The 13,451-nt window shown below is 41.2% G+C and overlaps 1 protein-coding gene across 1 annotated transcript in view; it reads right to left on the bottom strand.

Moving 5' to 3' along the window:
- DNAH8 (dynein axonemal heavy chain 8) overlaps positions 1-13,451 on the bottom strand; it is a 317,992-nt gene that overhangs the window by 233,596 nt on the left and 70,945 nt on the right. Inside the window, exons 21-22 of the mRNA XM_086371558.1 lie at positions 10,690-10,825; positions 2,694-2,812 (exon numbers count right to left, since the gene is read on the bottom strand). Coding sequence (XP_086227684.1) covers positions 2,694-2,812; positions 10,690-10,825 — 255 coding nt within the window. The remainder of the gene's footprint in view (positions 1-2,693; positions 2,813-10,689; positions 10,826-13,451) is intronic.

The following is a 13,451-nucleotide window of genomic DNA, read 5'->3' as shown; positions in this document are numbered from 1 at the left end:
TGCAAAAGGTGAAAATAATAAACTTTACAATTTCGATTATATTATAGAAATAAATTCAACACTATATTACTCTTTTATTTTTTAAAACAAGAATATATGAAAAATGTGCTTTCATAAACACTGCAGCAAATTAGAAGGTGTTACTCCGAAGCAAAATTCAAAAACAGCTAATTGAAAATAATCCTGGTTTGCTCAATACTCAAAAATTCACTCAACAAAACTGAAGCATTTAGGGGTATGTACTTCTCAATGCTTAGAGGTGTGGACACAGAATATTATTTTTAGTCTCCAACTGCAGAAGTCTCAGTTTGGTGAATAAATATGTTTTAAAATGCATAAGGACTTCACTGGCAGTCCAGGGGTGGGGACTTTGTGCTTCCACGGCAGGGGGCGCAGGTTCAATGCCTGGTCAGGGAACTGGGATCCCACGTGCCACACCATGCAGTCAAATAATAATAATAATAATAAAGCTGCATTTTAAAAAAATATGATACCCAAATGTATGGGATGAAACTTCCACCGTCTTGGCACCATGGTTTGCCCCTCTCTGTCAGCCCTACCTTGCCTCCAGTGAAGTAGTAGCCATACTTATTGGTCAGAGCACAGAACAAATATTGAGCCTGAGCAGGTGTCAGGCACCACGCCTAGCTTCACAGTGAGTCCCACACCCATGGCCAGGCTCTGGCCACACTGTTCCTGTCCACCCTATGCCCTGCCCCGCTCTGAGACTGGGTAGGCCAGTTAGGTTTGAGCTGGTTCAGAAGGGAGGCCTGTCAGGTGTTAACAAAGAGGAATATGATCAGGGTTGGTCAAGCACCAGGCCACAGCACAGGCAGGATATCGTGAGATATTTACGTTAGACCACTGTGGAAGCGATGAGGAAGATGGATGTGAGAGGCAGAGGTTGTTGAGGAGGTGCCCGCCTGATGCAGCTCCAAGTGATCCTACAGCTCCAGAGGCTCTGATGGTACTCAGTATGGTACTCAGTCTTGCTCTAAGGACCCCAGCCAGTGTCACAGGGAATGCAGGTGGGAGTGAAGGACTCTCCAGCCGCCTCCCACTGACCAGTAGTGGCTGCCTAGTGTCTGGCACTGAGAAGCAATCCACAGCTAAAATCTAGACTCACCAGGAAAGTGTTTCCCAGTCAAACAGTTATACCATCCTTGAATCAGAAGGTGAAAATGAAACACATGTGTGCTGTTTATTTCCAAAACTATGTTGGAGTGTGGGGTGTGTTTGTGTGTATCTGTATTGGAGAAGGCAATGGTGCCCCACTCCAGCACTCTTGCCTGGAAAATCCCATGGACAGAGGAGCCTGGAAGGCTGCAGTCCATGGGGTTGCTGAGGGTCAGACACGACTGAGCGACTTCACTTTCACTTTTCACTTTCATGCATTGGAGAAGGAAATGGCAACCCACTCCAGTGTTCTTGCCTGGAGAATCCCAGGGACGGGGGAGCCTGGTGGGCTGCCGTCTATGGGGTCGCACAGAGTCGGACGCAGCTGAAGTGACTTAGTAGTAGCAGTGTATCTGTATCAGTTGTGTCCAACTCTTGAAACCCCATGGTCTATAGCCCACTGGGCTCCCCTGTCCATGGAATTTTCCAGGCAAGAATACTGGAGTGGGTTGCCACTTCCTCCTCCAGAGGAATCTTCCCAACACAGGGATCAAACCCATGTCTCTTGCATTGCAGGCAGATGCTTTACCGCAAGCACCACTTGTGTGGGTTAGAGGGTATAAAAGCAAGTAAAATGGAGAAAGAATGAAAAGATGGGTATGGAGGGTTAAAAAAAATTAACGAGGGACTTCCCTGGTGGTCTAGTGGTTAAAAATCTGCCTTCCAATGTAGGGGACACGGGTTTGATCTGTGGTTGGGGAACAAAGATCCCATAAGCTGCAGAGCAACTAAGCCTGCTTACCACAACTACTGAGCCCAAGAGCTCTAGAATCCTCTTACCACAACTAGAGAGTCTGTGCACCACGATGAAAATCCCAGGTGACACAAGTAAGACCCGACCAAGTGAAATAAATAAATATTAAGAAAAAGAAAACTGATGGCAGCAGGAGAAATCAGGAATTAGTACAAATGTGGCAGGGGCATTCAGAGCTGATGAACAGCCAGAAGGCCTAAGAAGGATGAAGAATCCCCCTGTCTCCTCAATTTCCATTCTCAACACATCTCAGTGTAATGTGAAGCTCTGCCCACCTGGGGTTTCTCCTGCAGGGGAGTCCACAGGATATCCACAGTGCTTTTAAAATATGCAGATCCCTGGACCCCAGGTGAATCAAAGTCTGGTCTTGCAATATAGGTAACTCCATTAAAAACAGTAACTGAGAACAAAGTTCTCCGTCCTGAGTCAAATGGATTGGCACTATGGTCCCAGATGTGACATTTATTACATAAGAAAACATAGTCAGTCACAATCGGGACGATAAGTATATAAACTGTAATCGACAGAATCACATTAAAAGCAGATGATATTGGGGGGAAAGCTGTAAGGACTGCTGTAGCTTGTCAGATTCCACAGTGTAGGATAGAAAATTATATTTTCTGGATTTTGTTATAAATCCACACAGATTGGCTGCAGAACTGCCTGGGGGGTGGGGGTGGGGAGGGAAACACCATTTGGGATTATCTGCAATCCTATGAAACATAATTCTGTGAAATTGCATGAGGTTGTTTCACAATAATACCTTCTTAAATTCATCTTCTTTATCATCTTTAACATCAGCCTCAGGCACAATATTAGCATCATAATCAGCACTTTCAACATCTTCTCCCTCACTTCCAAAAACAACGTGCTTTCTCAGCTCTATAGAAAAGATAAAATAAAAATAGAATATTTAATACTTAGCAATCGGTTTATTCTATATGACCAAACCTTCTTAGGAGGCTCCTTCTTTAAAAAATTCTTAATCTAAAAATTAAAAATTTGTTCCTAGGGAAATCACCCTTGAATTTAATTTAAATCAAGTACACTCTTCAAACACACTCTTAGTATCTAGAATTAAGGAACATTTAAAGAGGGCTCTACATGTTAGCTTTCTAAAATATCTGTTTAAGTTTTGACTTTGCTAGCCTAACAAGCTGATATGTTTGTGTTTTTGATACTTCTGATGAAAACCACTTAAACTAAGTGAAAAATCTCTAAGAGAAAGAACACATGCTGTGGATATTTAAGCTCTGAGTTTTTGTTTGTTTGTTTTTTTAAAGCATACAAATTTATTTAATATAAGTTTTACATGACACAAGAGATTTCAAAAGGAAATTAAGATCCAAAGAAGTGATTAAACTTGCGGGGTTTCACACTAGGTTCGATAAAGAGTAGAAAATCATAGGAAAAATGTGATAGGACTACAAGTAGTAAACTGTGGGGATTTAGCAAGGCCCATTCATTCTGATTCCTCTCAGCATCCTCCCATCTTTGAAAATAAAGATGCTCCTTTCCTCTCTGGGTACATGGAAGCCTCTCAGATGAGAGGAGAAAGTAGAGGTTGGAGAGTCCTTCCCATACCACCTGGAGTGGCTCAGATGGTAAAAAAACTGCCAGCAATGCAGGAGATCCAGGTTCAAGCCCTGGGTCAGGAAGATTCCCTGCAGTAGGAAATGGCAACCCACTCCAGTGTTCTTGTCTGGAGAATTCCATGGACAGAGGAGACTGGTGGGCTACAGTCCACAGGGTCACAAAGGGTCAGACAAAACTGAGTGACTAACACTTTCACTTTCCTGTACCACCACCTCTCAAATTCCTTTAGCTTAAAATACTCAATATGCACGGTAGCACATTTGGGGGTGGTATGTTCTGAGCCCCAAAATTTCTCTCCTAACTTACATTTTCCCTTCTTTCATTTCCTTTCCCTTAAAAATTCTTTCTATGGTATGCCATACCAATACTAGAGAGGGGGTTCTGTAAACTTCTACTCCCCTCTTCCCTGTGCCCCGCCTAATGAATCTAAAGACTTGTTAATTTGATTAGCATATTGATGCTACTTTTCCAACAACTTTGCTTCATCGGTGGGATGAGCCCCTGTGTTTCCCCAAAAAAGCAAAGCTTTCTTCCAATAGTTTCAAATTTATCCCTTGCAAAAACTTCTCACATTTAGGAACTTTGGTGCAGAATCTTGCATGTGGATCATAACTGGCTATAACTCATTAAAGAAACACATTTAACATTTCTAGCAGTAAGTGATGGAGAAGACAATGGCACCCCACTCCAGTACTCTTGCCTGGAAAATCCTATGGACGGCGGAGCCTGGTAGGCTGCAGTCCATGGGGTTGCTAAGAGTTGGACACGACTGAGTGACTTCACTTTCACTTTCCCTTTCACGCATTGGAGAAGGAAATGGCGGCCCACTCCAGTGTTCTTGCCTAGAGAATCCCAGGGACAGGGGAGCCGGGTGGGCTGCCGTCTATGGGGTCGCACAAAGTCGGACACGACTGAAGCAACTTAGCAGCAGCAGCAGCAGTAAAGTGAACATGGAAAAATATTAACAACTTTTAACTAAAAATAATGGTTTGTCTGATCTCTGGGTTGGGAAGATCCCCTGATGAAGGGAATAGCAACCAACTCCAGTATTCTTACCTGGAGAATTCCATGAACAAAGGAGCCTGGCAGGCTAGTCTGTGGGGTCGCAAAGAGTCAGACACAACTGAGCCACTAACACTTTCACACACACACACAATGGTTTTCCCTTCAAATTAAAACTACAAATTATCTATATTTATTACCTAAAATCCCCTCAGTGAATATATTATTTTCAGCACTTCTTACAGGTCTTATACATTTAGGAAAGCAAAATGTATTTTATATATTAAACAATTTGTTCACTGAATTAAATTGAAGTTTTTACTTAATGAAAATGTGCATTTTCACCTACGTTTTCCCTTATTACTGGAAAGGGATATTTGCCTGCACATGGCTTTCTCCTCTACCTGTCCACCTGTCTTTAACTTACAGTTCTTAACTTTCCATTGACTAGGTCTCAAAAAACTGCTGATTTTGTAGGCACAGCACAAACCCATTAATTAATTTCTATTGTGTGGGCCCTCTCTATATTCAGGAGAACATTTTTGAATAGAAGAGCCTGAAAAGGATATTATAGAGATAATTTTTAAATTTTGGGGGGGGGTCTTTGTGAGTTATTTCTTTTTTGTTGTTTGTTTCACATTTGATATTTAATATATTTCAATGCCATTCTCCCATATCATCCCACCCTCGCCCTCTCCCAGAGTCCAAAACACTGTTCAATACATCTGTGTCTCTTTTGCTGTTTCACATACAGGGTTATCGTTACCTTCTTTCTAAATTCCATATATATGCATTCAGTTCAGTTCAGTCGCTCAGTCGTGTCCGATTCTTTGCGACCCCGTGAATCGCAGCACGCCAAGCCTCCCTGTCCATCACCAACTCCTGGAGTTCACCCAGACTCACGTCCATCGAGTCAGTGATGCCATCCAGCCATCTCATCCTCTGCCGTCCCCTTCTCCTCCTGCCCCCAATCCCTCCCAGCATCAGAGTCTTTTCCAATGAGTCAACTCTTCGCATGAGGTGGCCAAAGTACTGGAGTTTCAGCTTTAGCATCATTCCTTCCAAAGAAATCCCAGGGCTGATCTCCTTCAGAATGGACTGGTTGGATCTCCTTGCAGTCCAAGGGACTCTCAAGAGTCTTCTCCAACACCACAGTTCAAAAGCATCAGTTCTTCGGCGCTCAGCCTTCTTCACAGTCCAACTCTCACATCCATACATGACCACAGGAAAAACCATAGCCTTGACTAGACGAACTTTTGTTGGCAAAGTAATGATCTGCTTTTGAATATGCTATCTAGGTTGGTCATAACTTTCCTTCCAAGGAGTAAGCGTCTTTTAATTTCATGGCTGCAGTCACCATCTGCAGTGATTTTGGAGCCCAGAAAAATAAAGTCTGACACTATTTCCACTGTTTCCCCATCTATTTCCCATGAAGTGATGGGACCGGATGCCATGATCTTCGTTTTCTGAATGTTGACCTTTAAGCCAACTTTTCCACTCTCCACTTTCATCAAGAGGCTTTTGAGTTCCTCTTCACTTTCTGCCATAAGGGTGGTGTCATCTGCATATCTGAGGTTATTGATATTTCTCCCGGCAATCTTGATTCCAGCTTGTGTTTCTTCCAGCCCAGCATTTCTCATGATGTACTCTGCATATAAGTTAAATAAGCAGGGTGACAATACACAGCCTTGACGTACTCCTTTTCCTATTTGGAACCAGTCTGTTGTTCCATGTCCAGTTCTAACTTTTGCCTCCTGACCTGCATACAAATTTCTCAAGAGGCAGATCAGGTGTTCTGGTATTCCCATCTCTTTCAGAATTTTCCACAGTTTATTGTGATCCACACAGTCAAAGGCTTTGGCATAGTCAATAAAGCAGAAATAGATGATTTTCTGGAACTCTCTTGCTTTTTCCATGATCCAGCGGATGTTGGCAATTTGATCTCTGGTTCCTCTGCCTTTTCTAAAACCAGCTTCAACATCAGAAAGTTCACGGTTCACATATTGCTGAAGCCTGGCTGGGAGAATTTTGAGCATTACTTTACTAGTGTGTGAGATGAGTGCAATTGTGCAGTAGTTCGAGCATTCTTTGGAATTGCCTTTCTTTGGGATTGGAATGAAAACTGACCTTTTCCAGTCCTGTGGCCACTGCTGAGTTTTCCAAATTTGCTGGCATATTGAATGCAGTACTTTCACAGCATCATCTTTCAGGATTTGAAATAGTTCAACTGGAATTCTATCACCTCCACTAGCTTTGTTCGTAGTGATGCTTTCTAAGGCCCACTTGACTTCACATTCCAGGATGTCTGGCTCTAGGTCAGTGATCACACCATCGTGATTATCTGGGTCATGAAGATCTTTTTTGTATAGTTCTTCTGTGTATTCTTGCCATCTCTTCTTAATATCTTCTGCTTCTGTTAGGTCCATACAATTTCTGTCCTTTATTGTGCCCATCTTTGCATGAAATGTTCCCTTGGTATCTCTAATTTTCTTAAAGAGATCTCTAGTCTTTCCCATTCTGTTGTTTTCCTCTATTTCTTTGCACTGATCACTGAAGAAGGCTTTCTTATCTCTTCTTGCTATTCTTTGGAACTCTGCATTCAGATGCTTATATCTTTCCTTTGTTCCTTCACTTTTCGCTTCTCTTCTTTTCACAGCTATTTGTAAGGCCTCCCCAGACAGCCATTTTGCTTTTTTGCATTTCTTTTCCACAGGGATGGTCTTGATCCCTGTCTCCTGTACAATGTCACGAACCTCATTCCATAGTTCATCAGGCACTCTATCTATCAGATCTAGGTCCTTAAATCTATTTCTCACTTCCACTGTATAATCATAAGGGATTTGATTTAGGTCATACCTGAATGGTCTAGTGGTTTTCCCTACTTTCTTCAATTTAAGTCTGAATTTGGCAATAAGGAATTCATGATCTGAGCCACAGTTGGCTCCTGGTCTTGTTTTTGCTGACTGTATAGAGCTTCTCCATCTTTGGCTGCAAAGAATATAATCAATCTGATTTCGGTGTTGACCATCTGGTGATGTCCATGTGTAGAGTCTTCTCTTGTGTTAGTATACTGTATTGGTATTTTTCTTTCTGGCTTACTTCACTCTGTATAATAGGCTCCAGTTTCATCCACCTCATTAGAACTGATTCAAATGTATTCTTTTTAATGGCTGAGTAATACTCCATTGTGTATATGTACCACAGCTTTCTTATCCATTCATCTGCTGATGGACATCTAGGTTGTTTCCATGTCCTAGCTATTGTAAACAGTGCTGCAATGAACATTGGGGTACATGTGTCTCTTCCAATTCTGGTTTCCTCAGTGTGTATGCCCAGCAGTGGGATTGCTGGATCATAAGGCAGTTCTATTTCCAGTTTTTTAAGGAATCTCCACACTGTTCTCCATAGTGGCTGTACTAGTTTGCATTCCCACCAACAGTGTAAGAGGGTTCCCTTTTCTCCACACCCTCTCCAACATTTATTGCTTGTAGACTTTTGGATAGCAGCCATTCTGACTGGCATGAAATGGTACCTCATTGTGGTTTTGATTTGCATTTCTCTGATAATGAGTGATGTTGAGCATCTTTTCAAGTGTTTGTTAGCCATCCGTATGTCTTCTTTGGAGAAAGTCTATTTAGTTCTTTGGCCCACTTTTTGATTGGGTCTTTTATTTTTCTGGAATTGAGCTGCAGGAGTTGCTTGTATATTTTTGAGATTAATTCTTTGTCCATTGCTTCATTTGCTATTATTTTCTCCCATTCTGAAGGCTGTCTTTTCACCTTGCTTATAGTTTCCTTTGTTGTGCAGAAGCTTTTAATTTTAATTTAATTTAATTTTAATTTGTTTATTTTTGCTTTTATTTCCAATATTCTGGGAGGTGGGTCATAGACGATCCTGCTGTGATGTATGTTGGAGAGTGTTTTGCCTATGTTCTCCTCTAGGAGTTTTATAGTTTCTGGTCTTACGTTTAGATCTTTAATCCATTTTGAGTTTATTTTTGTGTATGGTGTTAGAAAGTGTTCTAGTTTCATTCTTTTACAAGTGGTTGACCAGTTTTCCCAGCACCACTTGTTAAAGAGATTGTCTTTTCGCCATTGTATATTTTTGCCTCCTTTGTCAAAGATAAGGTGTCCATAGATGCGTGGATTTATCTCTGGGCTTTCTATTTTGTTCCGTTGATTTATATTTCTGTCTTTGTGCCAGTACCATACTGTCTTGATGACTGTGGCTTTGCAGTAGAGACTCAAGTCAGGCAGGTTGATTCTTCCAGTTACAATTGCTCCAGTTCCAAGCAATCTTTCTCAAGATTGCTTTGGCTATTTGAGTTTTTTTGTATTTCCATACAAACTGTGAAATTATTTGTTCTAGTTCTGTGAAAAATACCGTTGGTAGCTTGATACGGATTGCATTGACTCTATAGATTGCTTTGGGTAGTATACTCATTTTCACTATATTGATTCTTCCAATCCATGAACACGGTATATTTCTCCATCTATTTGTGTCCTCTTTGATTTCTTTCACCAGTGTTTTATAGTTTTCTATACATAGGTCTTTTGTTTCTTTAGGTAGATATATTCCTAAGTATTTTATTCTTTTCATTGCAATGGTTAATGGAATTGTTTCCTTAATTTCTCTGTTTTCTCATTGTTAGTGTATAGGAATGCAGGGGTTTCTTTACACTCATTTTAAAAGTTTCTACGAGAAACATTTGAAGATGAAATACTTTTCATAATTATTTGTGTAATACAAGGTGACTAGACATATTTGGGTTATGCAGAAATATAAAGAAAAATATGAATAAAACCATAATCCAATTATACAAAGAAAGTACAATTTATAAAAATTGTAAATTTTTTTATCATCTTATACTGCTGCTGCTGCTGCTGCGTCGCTTCAGTCGTGTCCGACTCTGTGCGACCCCATAGACGGCAGCCCAACAGGCTTCCCCGTCCCTGGGATTCTCCAGGCAAGAATACTGGAGTGGGTTGCCATTTCCTTTTCCAATGCATGAAAGTGAAAAGTGAAAGTGAAGTCACTCAGTTGTGTCCAACTCTTAGCGACCCCATGGACTGCAGCCCACCAGGCTCCTCCATCCATGGGACTTTCCAGGCAAGGAGTGGGGTGCCATTGCCTTCTCCGCATCCTATACTAGTCTTGATTAAACCAGGTTTATTCATAATTAAACCACTCATGATTAAACTTAGTCATGATTAGATGTCTTAAAAGAAATATTTCCTCTTTCACTTGTTTTAATAAATAAAAGAAAAGTAAATCATTTATAAACTTGAGTTTTAGCTAAGATCACTCATATGTGTGTGCAATCAATCGTGTCTGACTCTTTGCAAGCTCATGGACTGTAGCCTCCCAGGCTCCTCTGTCCATGGGATTTTCCAGCCAAAAATACTGACGTGGGTTGCCATTTCTTCCTCGAGGGGATCTTCCCAACCTAGGGATTGAATCCATGTCTCTGGCATCTCCTGCATTAGCAGACGAATTCTTAACCACTGTAAGCTCAGAGTTTCTCATCCTCAGCACTACTTTGTTGCTGGGGGCTGTCCTGTGCAATGGAGGATGTTCAGCAGCATCTCTGCCCTCTATTCAGATGATTGTCATGCAGTGTGACAACCAGCATGGTAGAATGAATACATAAAAAAGAAAAAGTTAACATAGCAGGCCAGAGACTGCTATCCACGTTAAGGCCTGCTTGCAAGGTTGGTCCTTAACAGGTGTCTGGGAATTTGGGTTTGGGGCTTCCCAGGTGGCTCAGTGGTACAGAATCTGTCTGCCAACGCAGGAGACATAGGTCGATCCCTGAGTAGGGAAAATCCCCTGGAGAAGGAAAAGGTAACCTGCTCCAATATTCTTGCCTGGGAAAACCCATGTGCAGAGGAGCCTGGTGGGCTACAGTCCATGGGGTGGCAAAAGAGTCAGACACGACTTATCAACTAAACAACAAGAACCTGGATTTCAGAGGGGTGCCCACCATTCCCTAACTCATAAAAAGGGCTCACGTGCCTACACTGTGCAAATTGCATGGTTTATGCTGAACACCTGATCTCCTTCATAGAGTCTGGAATTTTGGTAGATGCTAAGCACAGAGGGCCTTCTTGAGAGCATATCTGTAGCACTCGTGATTCAAACAGTTTAACCAGTCGCATTACCTGGTAAGTGTCTTGCTCCTTTCCCACTGTACTTAACTTCATAAATAGTCTCAAATATTGATATAAGTTCTTTGACAGCTTCTTCCACGTGCTTACTTTTGTGGTTTAGAACCTCAGCCCATTCTTTTGTGTATGTCTATTAAATAAAGAAATGACTATTAATTTCCAGATACTTAAAACTACTGTGAAGCTTCTTAATATGACTTTAATTTGTCAAACTCTAATTAATGCTATTTGAAAATACCTAGAGATAGTAGCCAGTAGCATGACGATTCAGACTCCAAACTGGCAACAGCTAAAAGCAGCCTGAGAAACCTGTTAAGTCTCAAGCAAGGAAAAGGAGGAGAAAGAATAAAAATTCAAAGTTGTTTTGTTTTTTGGCCATGCCATGAAGCATACAGGATCTTAGTTCCCTGATCAGGAATGGAACCTGTGCCCCCTGCAGTGGAAGCATGGAGTCTTAACCACTGGACTGCCAGGGAAGTGCCAAATTCAAAGTTTTTTTTACCTTACCTGATCCAATCACTCATCGAGATCTACACTCACATTCATATGAATAAAAAGAAAGAAGCCTGAAGACATAAGAGAGATAAAGATGTCACAAGTTGAAAGTGAGAACTGGTTTTAAAAATGACAATCACGAGATGCCAGTCCAGGTTCAATGCACAATACTGGATGCTTGGGGCTAGTGCACTGGGACGACCCAGAGGGATGGTATGGGGAGGGAGGAGGGAAGAGGGTTCAGGATGGGGAGCACATGTATACCTGTGATGGATTCATTTTGATATTTGGCAAAACTAATACAATTATGTAAAGTTTAAAAATAAAATAAAAAAAAATGACAATCCAAAGTGTTGTTTTGAGATTCAAATCAGACAAGGTTTTTAACTGAGCATCGTGTCATATGCCAGGCATTAATTTAAGAGCTTTATGTGTATGAACTCATTTAATTAAACGACAACCTCTTGGGATAGGTAACATTATTGTCCCCATTTCACAGATGAGAAAACTGAGTCTCAGAAAGAATAAAAAATTTGCCCAAGGTCACACAGTTGATGGTAAGAATAGGGGTTTGAAACCAGCTTTGTGTGATTCTAAAAGTCTGTGCTTTTTGCCTTTTGAATCTTTCTAATAACAAATACTTTAGGAAGAAATTGAGAACTAGTTAAATCCAGAAAAGAAAACTGGCTTATAAAACTGAACAAGCCTTTTGACATACACTGTCCATGCATTTTAGAAAAGAGAAAAGTAAATGGTAGCAGCCAACTTAGCCCTTTAAAATCACTTTTGCGAAGGAGCCTGAGCCTATCTATGCATTCTCTCCAGACACGCTTTGGGAGATCCCATAGTTTCCTTGCACAGCTCTCAGGCGTTCCTCTCTTGGCTATTAGATTGAGAGAAAGAGACTTCTAAGCTTGTCCCCCAGATTTATACCACCTCACCTGTATTTGAAACCATCTTCATCTTTTCTCAGTCTCAGGGGAAATGATGTTCCTCCTCTTACCAAAAGACAATCTCCCTTCCCTCCTATCCCCACCAACTCTTCAGACCTCATTCCTCCATTCATTCACTCCATCCTTTCTAATTTATTGAACACACTATTAAACTTTGGAATGCAATGGAGGCTGAGAGCCACTTCAGTCCAGCAGGGAAAACAAGTGTTAAGCAAGTGGACACAATTCCAGCTGATCACAGAAGACGGGACACACCTGTTCATATACACACACCCTCTATTTGCTTTGAAATCCCCTAAGGAGACACAAGAGACTCAGGTTTGATCCCTGGGTTGGGAAGATCCCCTGGAGGAGGAAATGAAAACCCATTCCAGGATTCTTACCTGGAAGTCCCATGGACAGAGGAGCCTGGTGGGCTACAGTCCATGGGGTTGCAAGGGAGTCGGACACAACTGAGCACACATACACACACATGTACAAGGAAGGAACCATACTACTAAACATGACAGATTAAACACATGTTTATTTTGGCACTCCCCTGGAAACCTCTACAAAATAACATGAAATCATCTTTTATGTTACAAGAGCATGCTCACAAGAATAAATGAGGATGCCATAAAATTCCTCTGTATGTTTTCAATACCATATAATAATGAAATTAATGGTATTTGACAATTGGTGCTGGTACAAATGAATATCCACTTGCAAAATAATGAAACTGGATCCTTACACCATACACAAAAACTAACTCAAAATGAAGCACAGATCTAAATGACAGCAAAAACCATAAAACCCTCAAAAAAAAAACATAAGCATGTATCTTCATGATCTTGGATAAAGCAAAGTTTTCTTTGATATTTGACACCAAAGCAGAGCAGCAACAAAAGAAACAGATGAAATGGACATCATCAAAATTTGAAACTTTGTGGCTTCAAAGGATACCATCAAGAAAGTGAAAAGACCACCCACAGAATGGGAGAAAAATTTTGCAATCTGATAAGGGACTAGTATCTAGAACATACAAATAACTATTACAACTAAAAACTAAAAAGTCAGATAACCCAATTTTACAATGAACAAAGGATTTGAATCAGTTCAGTTCAGTCACTCAGTAGTGTCCAACTCTTTGCGACCCCATGAATTGCAGCACGCCAGGCCTCCCTGTCCATCATCAACTTCCAGAGTTCACCCAAACTCATGTCCATCGAGTCAGTGATGCCATTCACCCATCTCATCCTATGTCGTCCCCTTCTTCTCCTGCCCCCAATCCCTCCCAGCATCAGAGTCTTTTCCAATAAGTCAGTTCTT

The sequence above is a fragment of the Bos grunniens genome, chromosome 23 (genome assembly GCF_055505025.1).
Source record: "Bos grunniens cultivar Pamir isolate PY7600 chromosome 23, Bosgru_T2T1.0, whole genome shotgun sequence".
Lineage (NCBI taxonomy): Eukaryota > Metazoa > Chordata > Mammalia > Artiodactyla > Bovidae > Bos > Bos grunniens.
This window is presented reverse-complemented; position numbering and strand designations above follow the sequence as displayed.